Source organism: Notolabrus celidotus, chromosome 6 (assembly GCF_009762535.1).
Source record: "Notolabrus celidotus isolate fNotCel1 chromosome 6, fNotCel1.pri, whole genome shotgun sequence".
NCBI classification, from domain to species: domain Eukaryota; kingdom Metazoa; phylum Chordata; class Actinopteri; order Labriformes; family Labridae; genus Notolabrus; species Notolabrus celidotus.
The window spans coordinates 5,051,584-5,069,410 of record NC_048277.1 but is presented as its reverse complement, the minus strand read 5'-3'; the positions used below and the strand labels follow the sequence as shown (position 1 = coordinate 5,069,410).

Sequence of the window (17,827 nt, the reverse complement as noted above, 5' to 3'; positions counted from 1 at the left end):
AGGATTAATAAATTATAGATGCACAAAGGGTCAGTCGACTGAGACTGAAGGGACAGGTGTTAGATGAGGGGTGATCAAATTGCCTAAGGACATCTGCGGAAGATAGAAAATGCATGAAAACACAGAACATGAAGGCGCTTCATTCACGCTTGTCCTCACGTTGGAGTGTAAAGCAATAACAAAACATGGAAAAGGAGTCTTGGCTGGAAGTCCTTAGTCTAAAACCCTCGGCTCAATCAAAAACCCTGAACATCTTTCAGATGGAGTTTGGGTAGATAACAAACGTAAAGGAGTGGAAAAAGGTAGAAGCTGACTGGAGAGAGGAGTAAGGAGAACTAAACTCTGCTGAATTAATTCACAACTAATAAAAACTGTAACCTTCTTATCGGACCAAACTTATGGTTACAGAGGAATCCTTGTCTTTTTGAACATGGGTCTCATCTCATCATTATTATTTTCTGGTGTTAAACTGACTGAAGGTTCATATCGTATATTTGTTCCATAAATTGCCTCAGCGGTATATATCAGATGTCATGGCTGCTACCTAGATTCCTGTTGTTGCAGCTGAACCCTCTGATTGTTATTGAAGGATCACTACAGACAACATTAATGACAAAGTAATGGAAAAGGAAGCTCTGATGCATTTCTCTCTCTATACGCACAAGATTACATGAATAGAAGTTGTTTTTTAACCCGTAGGATACAGAAACTGTCGGACTCAACCGCCTCATACTGTCCTGAGTCTGTCACATGTATGAGGAGCCGTAAAGGACATTATTCATTCTGGCTCTATCACACACATCTATTCATCAAATGTACAAATATGAGTTAAAAAGGACCTGTATGTATGAAAAGTATGTGAAAGGAGAATATGTGAAGTTAGAGCAAAGCAGATTTAAGACTTTGGCTGTATGATTAGTTCATCAGTGCTACCTTTCAGTGTCTTCCATAAGAGAGGGTCACACCCAAGTGGCAACTTTCAGTCTAAAAATATGAGTCCAATGCAGAAGTGCTAAAAACTGCAGTTCATCCAGGATCAAATGTTGAAACTGAAAAAAACATGATCATTTTAAATGTACACTCTGTTTAGGAAACAAAGAAATCAGTTTCTGAAGTTTTAACTGTGAAATATCTTATTCTTGTTTGATAGATGATTTAAGCTGCCCAACAGTTAGGAGGTTTGTGTGTGTGTCATGATGCACCAAAAGTTTTCAATTGATGAGAAGTTGGGACCAATCAGCAACCTCCGGTCCCATGTTGAAGTGTTAGAAAATGCAGTTCATCAAGCGTCCACTTGAGGCTGGCTGCAGAAACACTGAAAACCACATACACACCCATTCAAAGAAGACGATCTTTACAGCAGAAATAAACATGTTTACAGCCTGGTTCAAAAAGCATTTAATAGCCATAGCTAATTTCTCTATCAGCACACACTGTACGGGGGTCGGATTTTTTCATTACTCTGTATTTTAAGGGCAAGCCTGACTTAATTGACAGGCAGGCACCTTGGAGTTGTTAGAGAAAAGGCTAAAGCTCCACCTCTTTACCTCACACTAGCTCCACAGGAGTTTGGTCGTCTTCAGCATTTCCAATATGGCACCCACCGACGATTGGCTTTGAAACAGAGCTTCAGAAACAGATGGGTGACATCACGGATACTACGTCCATGTTTTATACAGTCTGTGGCTGGGACTGCAGGCTGGCCAGTTTAACAGCTGGACTCTGCTACTACTGTACAGAGCCATGCTGTTGTAACACGTGCTCAATGTGGTTTGGCATTGTCTTGTATACATAAGGTCTTCCTGAAAAAAGCATTGTCTGGATGGCAGCATGTGTTGCTCCAAAATCTGTACATGCTAAGCGCCTACATACGCTACAGCCACTTTTAGTGGAAATAGCAGATTTGTAGCTCCAGCTTGAGACAATCCTCTTGAGCATTTCAAAACACATTAAAGCTGATAGTTTACTTTTCCTTTTTTCCTTTTGATTTTCTTTTTTCCAATATTAACAAACATAAAGCACAACAAATTATACACAGACAAACATAAATATAATAAGGGATTCCTTCTCAATATCTATAATTTTTTTTTAGTCTTTTCTGCACAGCAGTTATCACTATCTGTCTTTTTATTCTGGTCATCAGTCTAGCGTTCTTGTTTCCGCGCTTTAGGTAATGAGTCAGTTTTTCCATTGAATATAATTCTTCCACTATGGCCAACTCTAGTTTACATTTTAAAATTTAAAATAGGTTTAAAAAAGTTTGAATTCCCCTTTAAGATTCATCCTTTAGGCCTCATCAGTGTCTGCATAAAACTGAGAGACAATCTAACACAGTTGCAGAGATTTAAAGTCAGGACCAAACAAAACTTGACACAAAGCTTCTTCAAGGAACTCACTGAGTCTTTTATTCTTATTAATCAATGATTTCATAAAACAAACGTTCACTGACAAACTTTTTTTTCTCTGGTTGCAAAACACTCAAACATTCAAGAGGTAAAAGCTAATAATGCTGTCATAAAATATGTAAACCGGCGTGCATCAGAGCTTTTATACTTTGTGCTTTCTAATGACATCACCCAAAAATTCACATTCCCCACTGCTGCAATCTATGGCATGTTCACACAAAGAGTAACATCAACATTCATTTGGAGTTTGTTTTCACCTGAAGGATAATAATAAGCACATTAGATGAGCTGTTAATCTCCTTTTGAGGCTCCATCAGCTCATGAGAGAAACATAAGACCCTTTAGCCTCCATATGCTACAGAACGCTAACATCTACCTGAGTGTCTTTGCTTTCAAGTGGAGGAGGAAGCATACAAAGGTTTTAACAACAACAACAACAACAGTTTACTGTAAACAAGCTTTAAATAGAGTTGGCTGTGTTTGTTGGAGGAGATGATGAAGCTTCAGGCTGCAACATCAGAAGAGAAAGATGTCAAAGCGCCTCAAACTGAATCTGAGGTTATCACTCTGACGCATCCTTTCACACTGAAAACAGTCGTGTTTGATGTGTTTTAGTAAAATGTAAATTACAGCCCAAACTTCTAAAAGTAGCAGGTGTAAGATTTAATGTCTGAGCATTAATTCCAGTGTGTCTTTATCCTATAGTGATATAACTTTGAACCAGGAGCTGATCAATAACACTCAAACCGACTGAACAATTAAAACCTGAACCAGTTATAACTTTATACATCAGAGCTGATCGGAGGGATTACCCAGACTGTTATATCAGTATACCATCATGTAAGTGGAGAAAGTTGTTTGTGCTCTTTGCTCTGTTGAAGAACGGCTCCATGCACAGGCATCTGGTGTTCTTTGGTGGACAAAGTTACAAAGTTATACCACCAACTACTGGCCTGGCATACACACCCCAGTGTTTTTTTTTGTGTGCAAATCCATCTGAACACAGATCGTTTACACAACATGGTCGGACAAACACAGATCGTTTTTTAAATGCTGAGGAAAAAGGCCTCATTGGGGAGTCCTGCCTCGGTCGAGATGAAGCAGTCTGCAGCATGAAAAACACTTCATTTCACCTGATATTTTCTCAAGCTCCTGATTTGTATTTCTACTTATCACTTGAAGTTTTTAGTTCTCTGCCAGGATGCATTACAACATATCCAACAATCACACTATGAGTGCACCTTTGTTGTTAGAGTAGCACAACACTTGGAGGGTAGAGGTTAAAGGTTAGACCTGAAGCAAACAGCTGATGGGTTTTGAGCATATCTACACGTGTTGTTTTTAAATATACACATCAGATGGAGTGTAAACATGCTGATCTTATGAGATGCAGTGTGTTCACCATCACCTGCTGTAAGGCCATGGTGATCAGAAACTGTATCAATACATAAAAATATATTTATAAATATCAAGTCTTATCGATCCAGTTTAAACTTGTCTTTGATAAAATGTACTTTTGACTAATATGTAGATGCCTGATGGTTTAAACTGGATATCATTTCAGCATCAGTCTCATATTGAACCCAGAACCCCAACGACCCTCATACGCTGTTCACGCTCCGTGAGGCCTCATACTCCAGAAGAAGTCTTCTCCTCTTGAAGCTGGGTTTGTAGTCAGGGTCACAACGAAGAGAGTACTCGCTATCACTGTCTGAAGAGCTGGAGTAAAGAGCATTCACATCAAACATTGAATCATCATCATCTCCCTCCTCCTCCTCCTCCTCCTCCTCCTCCTCCTCCGTGTTGTCCTCGGTCCACTGCACCCCCTCAGTCTCTCTGTCACACTCCTGCACGCTCAGCCTGACGAGACTCACGTACGGCTGCAGCAGCTTGGACTGCAGCAGCATAGCCTGACTGCGCAGAGACAACTTGAGCTGGGTTCTTTGGACTCTGCTGGTCTCAGAGGTGACGGAGAGGCGATTAGAGTTTGGGGAGATGACGTGAAAGGAAGGTAAAGTGTTTGAAGGACTGATGTGTTCTTGAGAAAGAGGTTCTGACTTTGGAAGGACGACATGTTGAAATAATCCAGAGGATAAAGAGATCCTGTTATCAGCGCAGAGTGAGATAAGTCTCCCTGACTGAGAAGTAGAGGTAGAAGCATCTCGTTCAAGAGGACCAGAGACATTGAACTCTGTGAGAGGACAACTGCTCCCTAAGGGGGCTGAACGGTCTACACTGAGTCCGGCCTGACGCTCTGAATCTGAGTAAATGTTGGAAGTAGATCTGCTCCTCTTTGAAACTCTGGAGGACCACCTTCTAGTCTGTAATCTACAGCAGGGAGAAGTGGATTCATCCAGAGATACAGCTGCTGGTTGAACTTCATGTGTTGAGTTTGGAGGATGTTTTGGAGCAAAGGCTTCTGATTGGTTGAACGGTGAGTCTGTCGTTGTTTTATGATGTATGGCTTCATCTCCTGAGGTTAACACCCGAGGACTGGAACCTGAAGCTGCCTGTTGGTTGTGATTCGGAGATGCTTGTTGGTGTTTAAAGATGGTGCAGAAGCTTTTCGTTGAGGCGATGTCTATTAGTCGGACCACTGGTGACAACATGCCAGACTGCATAGCCCCTCTCAAGTCTTCAGGGGATGCTGGTTTGGATGTCTGAAGACGGGTGGATGTCTGTGAAGGTGGATATTGTTGATTGAAGGGCAACTGGATGAGGTTAGATGGGGTGAGGTCCTCTGATGAAGAGCCAGATGAGGAAGACCGAAACAGAGGGGGAGATGATGAAGAAACGTTGGCCAGAAGCTGCAGCTCTTCTGAGCACTCGACGGGACACTCCTGCAGGATGCTCTTCACCCATCGCTGGTGTTTGGAGCAGAACTGAGGAGACGCAGGAGAGGTGGAGCTCTGGTCCCTGTTCTCTTCCTCCACCCTCCTGACCATCCCTCCATCCTCCTCCATCTGCTGGTGCGTCCTTAGATCTGGATCATTTTCATTCTCCATCAGAGGTTGGCTGTCCTTAGACACCTGTTGACTTTTGCCTTGTAGAGGAGTTCTTGAGATGCTGCCGTGTGGAGCGGACTCTGCGGTGAGAGAGGTCTCTGTTTTTTGGTTTCCATTTTTTGACACCAGGACAAAACAGGACACATCTGAGAGGAGGAAAGAGGCAGAGCATTTTTACATAAAGAGTGTCATTACTGTTGAATAAAAGGAAATAAAATAAAACAGCATGGGGCGCTGATGGCCTAGCGGTCTAAACGCCCCAAGTACAGAGGCTAGAGTCCTTGTCGCAGAGATCGCCAAAAAAACAGCATGTTTTCTAAATATATCTATGAGGCCCTGATGACGGTCTAAAACTGAAGACACTTATTTCTCACATCTCTGCTCTGCTCTGTTTTTATCACCAGACTGTCATCATGGCTCTCAGGGAAAACCCTCAGTACAGACAAATACTGAAGAGATCTCAAACTAAAACAAGCTGCAGCTCAGCTCACAGCCCCTTTGGACTTCTGTAGAGAATCCAGCTCTTAGTGTCATGAGCAGATCTTAGTTTGAAACTTTTCCTTGTGTTTCTTGACCCTGTGTGTATTCTGTATTAGTTATAAATTATCCTTAGTCTCCTCGTGTTATTAGTGAGCCATGTCTTGTGTTGTATTTTCTTGTGTTTCTTAATCTTGTCTGTTGTGTTTCCTGTTTTATTTTGTTGTTCTTGATCCCTGTGTGTCCAGTTTATTTTTACTTCCTGCCCCTGTGTGATTCCCTCTTTTTTGATTACCCACATTAGTTTCATCTGCATCCACACCTGAGTTTATTACTTTGTGTATTTAGTTTATCTGGCTGTTTTCGAAACCGCCTACTATACTAGCAGTATGTACTGACATGGCCAAAATTCCTGTATGTAGTATGTGAACAAGAGCAAAATCTGCAGTATGCCAAAACTCCCCGGATGTCTACTGATTCTGGAAAATTACTCAGTATGCATCAGACCAGTCTGCCTCGCTGTTTCCCACAATGCACAGCGCTAATGTTCCACTTTTTTTTTTTGTGAATTACGGTTGGCACTCGGTTTTAAAGTGCATTAGCACCACCTACTGTGTTGGAGTTGTATTAGTTGAAATTAAACTGTCCATTAGATTTACAGTGAAGTAATGCAAAATAAACGCTGGTGAACCTTGTAACTTTTAGTATTTACAGAGTCGATAAACATCTCCCAGGTTACTGTTCATGTCTGTGAAAATTATTAAATTCCTAAACCACTTTTTAAATCATAAGTGATGTCAAAGAAGCAGTTTATCTATCAGCCTGGCCGTTGTTTACTTCTGCTTTACGAAACTGAAAAATCCAGTGACACCTGACCCAGCAACCTGCAAAACAGATCCAACAGAACAGTCATACTACAGACTACCTTCAGACGTAAACAAAAAGATGTTGTCTCATTTGGGATTCATGTGAACTTTGTGTTGTTGAAGGAGATATTTCTTACCACAGTGCAGCAGCTTCTTTAGAGTCGTGGCGATGGTCGTGGAGTCTGACGTTACAACCTTAAACAACATTTTCTCCTCCTCAGTCTCAGGACTTTCTCTCTTCAGCATCTAATTTAAACATGCACAAACAGAAAAAGTGCAATCTCACTGTCTGTCACAATATAACACAAGCAATTTAAGTATTTTTATTCTTTCATTAAGAGAAATTCATTTTTTAATATGCAATATAATGCTTTGTAAATAAAAGGCTGATGTGGATTTGGGCTTCCAGAGGCTACAACTATGTATACAAACACATCTTTAATCTTTGTTCATAATGCTCACACAGAAGCCTTTTCTCCACAGTCACACTTAGAGTACTCAGAGTGCTGATTTTAAACTGAGTACATTCTCACTATATACTCAAAGTTACTGCTGAGTCACAGGTTTGCAATTTAAATAAACTTAGAGAATCTGGTACAACATTATCCCAGCATGTGAGCATGACGTTAGAGAAATATGTATTCACACACCTTATCTGCATAGGTATCTCCTGGCAGCACGGTGTCCAGTCTGTGCAGGTAGTTCAGCAGTCTGTCCTCCACCTTTTGGACATAATGCTCCCCGTACTGATCCTCCATCTGATTCTGTAATCAATCAATCAATCTGTATTTGTATAGCACCAAATCACAACAAATGTTCTCCTCAGACTCTTTCCAAACAGAGCAGGTCTAGACCGTACTCTGTGTTCTATTCTTAACAAAGAGCCAACATCAAGACAGGATCAGATCCAGTCCCATCTTACAGACAGGACTCAGTCTGATCTCATCTTTAACAGGCAGAAACCTCCAGTAGGACCAGACTCATGTTAGACATACATCTGCTGAGACCGTGTTGGAGAGAGGGATAGAGGGAGATGAAGAGAGAGAGAGATGATAGTGGTGAGACGGATAGTAGTAGTTGTAGCAGCTGGAGTCTGGCACGTCCACAGCAGCAGAGATCCAAAGGAACCTACGAGACAAGGGAGCTCAGGGACTCCAGAAAGGTCTATGGTTAGTAACTTTAATGGGACAGGAAGAGTTAAAGTAAGAGACAGGCAGAGAGAGGAGAGAGAGGGAAAGACAGGATCCCTGTGTATCAGTTCCCCTGGCAGTCTAAGCCAATAACAAAAAGCATTTCACAGGCCACCTGGGAAAAACTCTTATTGAAATCTTCAGACTTATTCTGAATGACTTTATTGATTATTAATTCTCAGAGTGCAGATCTCAGGGTTCACTGGGACTGAGAGTCTGTGCCATCACAGCCTGTCTTGTTGACTTCACAGGATAAATATTTTCTCTCCAGTGTTCCTTTTCGTTTGTGTGTTTACTGTTTTTGCTCGGTGAACTTTAATACCAATGTTCAGGAGGTTCTGGGAAACTGTTTCTGCCATTTTCCATCCCAGCAGCCTCTGAACAGATCAGTCCGTTTACTCTCGTACATTATCCAACAAAGTTAATCAATACAACTGCAGCATTTATTTCTCACCTTTAATCATATAAAGTTATAATCCCTGTGACCCTGACAGTTCTTAGAATTAGTGGGTACAGTGACAGCTCTGCATTTGTGTGGTACAGGATTTTTGTGTTAAACGTAGCTCTGCAGCGCCCCCTGCTGGATAGAAAATGAGCCACAGTTGAAGCCTGTGGGAGAGAACAGTTCTCTGAAGTCATTGCTTGTAATAACAGAAGTGAAAGAGAAGCTGTGTAAGCTTTCTGATGACTGATGAAACTCAGATCTGTAGTAGAATTTGTATACGAGTTACTTTAAAGTTTAAAGTAACTCAAATATCTGAGACAGGATGAAACTTTAAACTTTAAACTTTCATCCTGTCTCAGATATTTGTTTCTACCCTCTTCGTTTGAAACAACTATTCTAAATGAAGTTACCTTCATATAATCTTCAAGTTTGTCCTTCTCCAGAGCGAGAGCTTGTGTGAAAGCCTTAAAGTCCAGATGGTTCTTCTTCATGAGGAACATCTGACGTTGGCTCTGAGGATGAAACCGACACGAGACATTTTACATAAATAATAATATAATAATAAACTTTACTTTTAAAGTTACAAAGTGCCTCACAACAAAAAATGCAGAAAAATACGACGAAAATAAAAACGGGAGAGAAATGAAAAACAGGACCTCAGAATGCAGAAAAATAGCCATGATTTAGGGGTTGAGAGAGGCCATCTAATATAAAAATATAAAAATGTTTTGATCAAGGATTTAAAAGCAGCTAAGGTTGTGGACTGTATTATTGGTAATAGAAAAGAGTTCCACAGTCTTGGAGCTCTAACTGAGAAAGCCCAGTCATCTTTTGTTATAAGGCAGGATCTTGCTACATCCAGCAGAGCTGCATCCACAGATCTGAGAGGCCGCCCGGGCACATAGAGGGTTAGAAGATCTCTTCAATAGTTTGGAGCCTGTCCATTTAAATCTTAAAATCAACAAGTTAAAATAAACTTGTTTTTTTTACCAACAGTGATTAGACACAGCAAGGTGCTGCCATTCTCAAATAATCAGTATGGAGACCCTCTGATATCATAAATATATGAGCAATGTGTAAATTCATGCTCTCGGTTTACAAACAGTTTATATTCTGTGCTGCTGATCTGCAATCTGTAATTGCTCTTCATGGGCACAGCTGCACAGACAGAGGAGAGCACAGATATGTACACTTTTGGCAGAACAAAAGAAATGTCGGTTCTTTTTCCTTCTTTAATCGTCTTTTTTCCTTTTTGTTGCTGTTGTTTTTGTTTTAGTTTTGTGATCGTGTTATAGAGTCTGATCTGTTTGTGTAACGTCTATGTAGTCTCTACCTGATAACTTTGAATGATTACTGTTCTCCAACACTACTTGTTCTTTTTTTATATTCCGTTTAATGTACCCACTTGTATGATCTTTGCACTCTTGCAAATGAAATTAAGAAATAAAGAAAAAAAGTAAAAGAAAAAAAGTAAACATTAATAAACAAGGAGAAGTTCAAATGGAAAAAATAAAATAAATAACATAAAAAATTTCCTGGCAACTACATCCATCAGGAAAGTAACATTCTTCTGGATTTAAGGGTAAACTTCAATGTTAATTGTTGATCTTTATTGATCCCCGGGGGAAAATTCAGTTGTTGCAGCAACTCGGACATAAGTACAATCAGAATAAGTTTAAATAAGTAAAAATAAAAATAAGTAAAAATAAAAATAGATAAAGAGAATACAAATTTAAGATGTATAAAAATGTTACAAGTGATTTAAAAAGTGGTAATTACAGGCAGTATTAAAAAACTTTCAGTAGTGATAGGTTGGATGTATCCTTCACAGTGTAAATGGTCCGTCCCTTGTTTGTGAGGAAAAAAATCATGCTTATAAATCTGATTATGAATCTGTGAACTCAAATTTGTAAACTGAGAATACAGATTTAAACAGGGCCTTTTATTCTCAGCGGGTGCTCGGCAGAAAGAAGCTGTAAATGTCACGATACTTCATCACCAAACTTATAAAAAAGTCATTAAATTGCATAAAGATTCAGAATTTTATCAGACTGAAGATTAGAGGATTTATGTAATTCAAATTGAATATAAAAGCTGTAAAAAATAAAATCCAGTCAGTCTTCATAATTTGGCCCAAAAGAATTATGATAATGAAAAATGATCACCTCTGAAGTGTGATTTAACATCCATCACAAACTCACAGTTAAGTCTGTGCCCACCTGACGTACAGAAGTGTTATATCTGCTCTAATTCACATGCTCTTTTAGTAATAATCAATAAAGTATTGAGAAATAAAACATCCCCTTTCACTCACACACTGATCTTGGTACTGAGGTAGTTTACTTGGGAACAGCTGGTTGATTTTAAACACAGTGTCGACCAGGCCTCGTCTCTCCTTCAGCATCCTCATGATGACCTGCAACCAGAGACGATAACAATGTGAGGCGGTGAGATGCTGAAATCAGGAAACTGTGCAGCTAGAGTAAGTAAGAGAGGAAGATCAGTCTGTGCCTGTCAGATCAATACATAAAGCTTACCATGGTTTTAAGGCCAAACATGATCTTCATGTGTTTGATTGGAGACACCAGTCTGGGCAGAAGTCTGTAGGTGTTTTCCAGAAAGCCAATCACTTTCTCAAACTGTTGGCTGTTCCTGCACTTCACGATAAAGAACACCCGAGCAGAGCCGACGCGCAGACTCAGGGAATCCTCCAGGCTCAGAGGATGAGAGTCTATTTCTGTTTCCAGCCAATGAGAGGAGTCCAACACTGAAAAAAACAAACATCAAAGCATCCTCTTAAGACTTCACTTTCTTTACAGCTGTCAGTTTACCTATAAAGGTTGATCTTACAGTGCAGGCAGACACAGGTTTGTACTGAGCAGTGTGTTTGCCCTAAGACATGAGAAGAAATAACTTGATTTGTTTACTTCAGTGGAAATAAACTAAGTTCAAGATAAGAACATTTCTCTATCTCCAGAAAAAGGACGATGACATCGGAAAAAGATGCACACAGACACCGTTCAGTTTGTTCTCAGAGATATGACGTTTTAAAATTCAGCCTGAGAGGATGTTCATATGCAATTATCCTAAAAAAAAACTTGTATGTCCAGCAAATTTGGTCAACTATGAACTGATGCATGAAGTAACTGTTAATTACCATACCTTAACTAATAACTATGATGTATTAAACACGTTGTCATGACATGAAGTTGTAGTGACAGGTAGTGATGGGCAAATGAAGCGTCATGAACCAGTAGTTATATTTTTTGACACCTCTAGAGGCGCTCTTGGTGTCAAAATAAAGGAATAAAGGCTCAGGGAATAGCAATTCAGTGTGCTTTCAACCCTTTGTTGAACAGAGAGCGCCATCTAGAGGAGTCAAAAAATACAACTACTGGTTCATGAAGCTCCATTTGCCCATCACTAGTGACAGGATATTTAGTTCATAGTGAACAACAGGAATCAATAATTAGTTCATACATAAATTCATCATGAGTCATGCATTACTTCAACGTGAATTAAGCATTATTTTGCTAAGAAAACTGTTCCATTGTTGTACTGTTTTTATTGAGGATGTGGAAGTGGACATTGTGAACAAGCATAAATATCTTGGCACTTTTATCGACGAAAAACTCACATTTGAGCATCAGGTCGACGCTGTCTGTAAAAAAGCCCACCAAAGAATGTACTTTTATCGGAAGCTCAGGGGTTTTAATGTCGACATGACTTTTATGAAGATGTTTTATTCCTGTTTTATTGAATCACTTTTAACCTTTTCAATGGTGTCCTGGTACGGGTCAACAAATCTAAAAAACAAAAATAGACTGCAGGCCATAGTTAAGATATGCAGCAGGGTTGCGGGCACACCCCTGCCTGACATGTCAAGCATCCACCGAGCCAGTATGAAAAGCCGTTTGAGCATTTATTCCATATCATTGATATCAAGCGTCAGTTCCCTGCACTAGTGAGGTCTTTTACAGCACTAGTTAACTAGTTGAATGTTGAAACCCTTACTAGTTAACTAGTCGACAGCAAAAACTCCTACATGTTGACTAGTAAAGGCCAAAATCTTTACTAGTGTTACTAGTTAGAGGGATTTTAATACTAGTTAACTAGTAAGCCTACAAAAAGTTTACTAGTTTACTAGTAATGATAAAAATGTCAACTAGTAACACTAGGTAAAGTATTTTTTGCAGGACTAGTTTACAAGTAAGGCTCAAAATTGTAACTAGTGAACTAGTGACAGCCAAAAGTCCAGTAGTAACACTAGTGATGGTGTTTGGCTTTTACTAGCTAACTAGTAAGGCAAAACGATTCACTAGTTAACCAGTAACCACAAATAGAATACTCAATTGAGTAGTGAGTTTCTTTCACACCTTACTTGTAAACTAGTGAGGTGCCAAAGGGGACACTAGTAATGAAAAATTATTTCCCGCCTGTTCATTACCAATTTGTACAACTAGTGTGACTAGTGAGCCTTTTTTCACCAATAGCTTTACTAGTGAATGCATTTAAGCCAACAAGTTCACTAGCAAGATTTATAAAACGTCACTAGTGCAGCAAGTGGATATTTTGGCTTTTGCTAGTTGACTAGTGAACATTTGAGACCTCATAAATTAACTAGTAGGGTTCCTTGTTCCATCCCTAATTGTACTAGTTGACACATTTTTGCTGACTAGTTTACTATTTACAATTTTGAGCCTTACATGTAAACTAGTCATGCAAAAAATACTTTACCTAGTGTTACTAGTGGACATTTTTGTCGTTACTAGTTAACTAGTAAACTTTTTGTAGGCTTACTAGTTAACTAGTAAGGTTAAAATCCCTCTAACTAGTAACACTAGTAAAGATTTTGGCCTTTACTAGTCAGCATGTAGGAGTTTTTGCTGTCGACTAGTTAACTAGTAAGGGTTTCAACATTCAACTAGTTAACTAGTGCTGTAAAAGACCTCACTAGTGCAGGGAACTGACGCTTGATATCAAGGATATGGAGTAAATGCTCAAACGGCTTTCCATAAGCCAGGACCCTCAGCCAGGTCTGGTCCATCGTGGCTGACCCGTACCATCCTCTTTTTCTTGAATTTCGCCGGCTTCCCTCAGGCCGAAGATTCGCGATGCCGAATAGCAGGACGAATAGGAGGAGGAACTATTTTGTACCGACAGCAGCTAGTCTGCTTAACAATGCCGCATAACTGTTGTTTCCAGTTGTTACTGTTGTTACCGTTTTGAATGTTTTGATGTTGGTGTGACTTGTTGTACTTTTTTGTTTGTGTCACCGCTGACTGAAAGACAAATTGCCCCCCGGGGATAATAAAGAAAACCTTGAACCTTGAACAGTGTTACCATAATATGTTGTATTATCCCAGAGATAACGAGATAAATTAATCTATTTAAATGTGACAACCAGCTCTGTTATCCCCAGATAAAGAACATTTAGGGAATGATCTTATCATGGGAAAACTGTTGTTATCTTGAGATGACAAAATGTAAAAGTTAAAACCTTGAGAAAACAATCAGAAGTTACTATTTATTCTTATTATTAGTAAGGTATATACAATGTTGTGATGTATGCTTATTCCAGGCTTCCATAGATTTGCAATGTGCTATTTCTGTTTCATTGATATCAATCGTCATGCAATAATACTTACTATCTTAATAAAGCTTACTAATCAGATTTGCATTAACTTATTAAAAAAAACTTACCCTCCAGTATGTGAATCATGTTGTGAGCCCAGACATACTCTATGATCCACAGCACTAACTTTGAGTAACTCTGTAAACAAGTCCTGGATGTCTGCAGCTCCTCTCCCTCCATCAGCTGCTCAGTGGTGTCAACACGACGCTCATCCTCGGGAGGTCTGCAGAGAAGTCCATGATCCTGGACGTTTAATGAATGAGACGCGCCCACTCTCACCCCCCCTCACTGCTGGACATGTACCGGCAAGTTTAAGATCCGAGGTCTTGAACGCGCTGTGTTTAAGACTGTTCATTCAGGGTTTCGTTTTCAAATCGTTGCAAATCATTTCCTGGTCAAACTTACTGGTGGTTTTCACAATAAAAGACTTAGATAAATAGTCCTGTCTGGCTTGAATGCGACAAAAATACGATGGCTTTTATTGTGAAGTTTCTAGTACCGGATGTGGTCGTTGACCCAGAAGTAGTTTGCCTGAGCTGTTGACATGTCTCTCTCCTGTTTCACCTTCTAACATGATTATATGTTTCTCTCTGTCAGCAGAGGACCGCTCATATTAATGTAAGATAACTAATACTTAATACTTCACAGAGTGAGATGCGTCAGTCACGTATTTTGAATAAAACTAACGTAAAACAACGTGCTAAAGGTTTAGCTCTGTAGCTTGTGGTGCTGTTAAAGAGGCGCGCATGTTCATGGGCACCTGCTTACCCCGTCGGCGGTGTTACCCGTACTTCTAACCGGGGTGTGAATAAGAGGCTCCACACTGACAGAGAATATAAGAAGTAAATCTGTTCACAGACCAAGGTATGTACCAGATCAACTGTTTCTTCTTCACGTCGGATCAGACGGGTTGAGTATGCTAAGGTTTGGTTTTTAGTCAATGTTGAACAATGGCGCCCTCTAGTGGTGGACACTGCAGTCTCGCCGTCTCCACCTAAATAAAAGCTGATGGTAAAGTTTTGAATTATAGTTTTAACTTTTAGAGAATTTTAATGCTCATTTTAGTTTAGTGGATTAGTTTTAGTATGAGTTCCAGTTTTCTCGTTTTATTATATAAACTGTCAGGGGCGAGACCAACATGAGCCAGCACAAGTATCGTGGTGTTAACCCTCCCATTATCCCTGGGGTCAATTGGACCCCATTCAATGTTTAATATCTCTAACTAAATTAATGACTAACATCCTTTTTTTGGCTTCATATTTCATGACTTTTCCTAATTTAATGGGGACAACTGGGAAAACGTCAAATTAAACGTTGATGTGTTCCAATTTCCTGAAAAATAAATGTACGCATCTGTGTTCCTTGGGGTCAATCTGACCCCAGGCTGTTTTAGCTGTATATAACATCAGAAATATCAACATTTTACACACATTTGTTTTGGTTGTTTTGGATGATATTGAGGTCACTATAACCAAGGACACTTCTGCATGTGACTGCAGGAGCTGGGATCGAACCGCCAACCTTTAGATTGAGATCTAATATTTCCACCATGTCTCTAAAGACATTCAATGATGAGTCCTGTGTCATACGCTTAGATAACATAGAAACAAGGCGAGAGCATGACAAACTCACAGCAGTTTGATGTTCTTTTTTATGATAAAGTCCCTACTATTGTAAATAAAATAAAAAAAACTTCTTTGAATAAACTAGATGAGCAGTCACAAACATCTACTGGAGGAATAAAAAACATGAATATATGTACATTTATTTTAGTTTTGTTTACACTGCAGTTTCAGTGAGTTGTTGATTTCTAAAGTCTTGTTTTTGTTATTATTCCTGTTTACTAATATGTTGACAATCTAGTTTGTAAGTTTTAAATAACAAATGCAACCTTACATCCAAACAATTCAAATCCCCCAAGATTACACTACTGTTTTAAACTCTTCAAGTTGATGGTATTTGTTCAGCAGATTAAAGTAGTCCGAGTCTCTTCATCACACTTGGGTAAAACGAAATCTCCCTCTTGTCTGATTTTCCAACAGCACAACTTGTGATTCAACATCCCGGCTGCAGCTCCATCATGAGCACAAAATCAGCCATGTCTCTGCTCCGGCTCGGCAGGTCTGGACTCCGATGTTGTGTATCTGAAGCGCCTCACTGCAGCGCTGGGGTCTTGGGTTTAATAAGGACTTCTATTGGTCGCCCTCTAGTCTCACCCTTTCAGCCTGGGCCCTGCAGCCACTCGTACTCCAGCAGTGTCAAGGTGCGCTCTTATCTTCAGTACATGAAGCACAAGATCAGACCCCCTCCCACTCCTCCGTATGGACATGTGTGCCAGGTAGGGGACCCAGTGCTGCGTTCACACGCGGCTGCTGTCGACCCTGCAGCTATCCCAGGCCCTGAGATCCAAAAGGTCATCAAGACTCTGGTGGGAGTGATGCGGAAACTGGAGTGTGTGGGACTGAGTGCACCTCAGGTCGGGGTGCCGCTTCGCATCCTGGCTCTGGAATATCCCAAGAAAATGTTGGAGGAGAGTTCACCTGCGTCCAGGGAAGTCCGCGGTCTTTCTGCGCAGCCTCTGAGGATCTTTGTTAACCCCCAGCTGAGAGTCCTGGATGGGAAGACTGTGCTTTTTCAGGAGGCCTGTGAGAGCATCTCTGGCTTCTCTGCCACAGTCCCACGCTACCTGTCTGTGGAAGTATCTGGTACGCATGTTCATATGACAGATTTGTTAACCTGAGTGACATTTAATAACTTTGCATTAAAGTATATAAAGTGTTTCAGAGAAGGAGTTAGTTTCTATCCTGTGAGTAGACCTCTTAAAACCTTGTGTTGATGCCTCTCTGTATGTTTCCTCTGTCCTCTCTCATGGTCCTCCTGCAGGTCTGAATGAGAAGGGGGAAGCCGTCTCGTGGCAGGCCAGCGGCTGGCCGGCTCGAATCATCCAGCATGAAATGGACCACCTGGACGGGGTCCTGTACATCGACCGCATGGACTGCAAGACCTTCCTCAACATCAACTGGCAGGCCCACAATGAATAGAGGGACAGAACACCAACATTACCATCTTTATAAAGAGGATTCATCTCAAACGTGTCCTCAGAGTACAGCTGATGTGTTCCTGGATTATATCCAGGACCGTGCCGTCCACCTCTGTCACTCTTCTCATCGATCTTTATTCTGCAAATGAAAAGAAGCCCAGATGTGGTTTATGGATTCTATTTTGACTGTGGATGAAGCCGTCAGCTTCAGACACGTAAAGACTCGTCACACGTCTGTTTCTTCATCCACATGCAGATTCTGTAAACCTGGATTATCTCAAGGTGATGAATGCTCAGTATCAAGATCAACAAGAACAACCTCAAATAAAATACATTTATGCTATCATTACTATTTATGAATTGATAAAACATGCAGACAGAAAGTCTACAGTGCTTTACATTTCAATTGAATTGCCTTGTTTGTTCTGGTATCTGATGTGTTCATCTTTTTTTTCCTGCAGAGTGAGAGTCATGAGCTCCAGAGCTCAGGTCACTGCTCCATGAATAAAAGATTTGTTTGTGATAAATGAGTGAAACATTAAAGTATGACTCGTCTGACACTTTTAAAGATGCTTCTTTGTTTTTAATGAGCAGCTTTAAGGAGGGCTGCTCAGTAACTCACTCTGAAGACGTTTAAATGAAAGACATCTTTAAGAAGGTTAAACTCTGGTTGTACTCCGGAGAGAAACCGAGTGTTCTGGTGTCATCGTGGATGAAAGAGTGAATCCACACGATCTGAGAGTAGTTTGGACGGGACTCAGGAC

At 40.3% G+C, this 17,827-nt stretch overlaps 2 protein-coding genes across 2 annotated transcripts; one reads left to right on the top strand and one right to left on the bottom strand.

The window, feature by feature from the left end:
- Positions 1 to 2,379: 2,379 nt before the first annotated feature.
- On the bottom strand, positions 2,380 to 14,925 carry LOC117814464. Its single transcript, XM_034685812.1, has 7 exons — positions 14,092 to 14,925; positions 10,926 to 11,155; positions 10,703 to 10,804; positions 8,799 to 8,900; positions 7,404 to 7,517; positions 6,891 to 6,999; positions 2,380 to 5,556 (listed from the first exon to the last, which is right to left on the bottom strand). The coding sequence occupies exons 1-7, from the start codon at positions 14,201 to 14,203 to the stop codon at positions 4,007 to 4,009; spliced, it is 2,319 nt and encodes a 772-aa protein (XP_034541703.1). The 5' UTR covers positions 14,204 to 14,925; the 3' UTR covers positions 2,380 to 4,006.
- Positions 14,503 to 17,631, top strand: pdf (peptide deformylase, mitochondrial). Its single transcript, XM_034685814.1, has 4 exons — positions 14,503 to 14,641; positions 14,730 to 14,887; positions 16,066 to 16,728; positions 16,907 to 17,631. The coding sequence occupies exons 3-4, from the start codon at positions 16,104 to 16,106 to the stop codon at positions 17,062 to 17,064; spliced, it is 783 nt and encodes a 260-aa protein (XP_034541705.1). The 5' UTR covers positions 14,503 to 14,641; positions 14,730 to 14,887; positions 16,066 to 16,103; the 3' UTR covers positions 17,065 to 17,631.
- Positions 17,632 to 17,827: the final 196 nt, after the last annotated feature.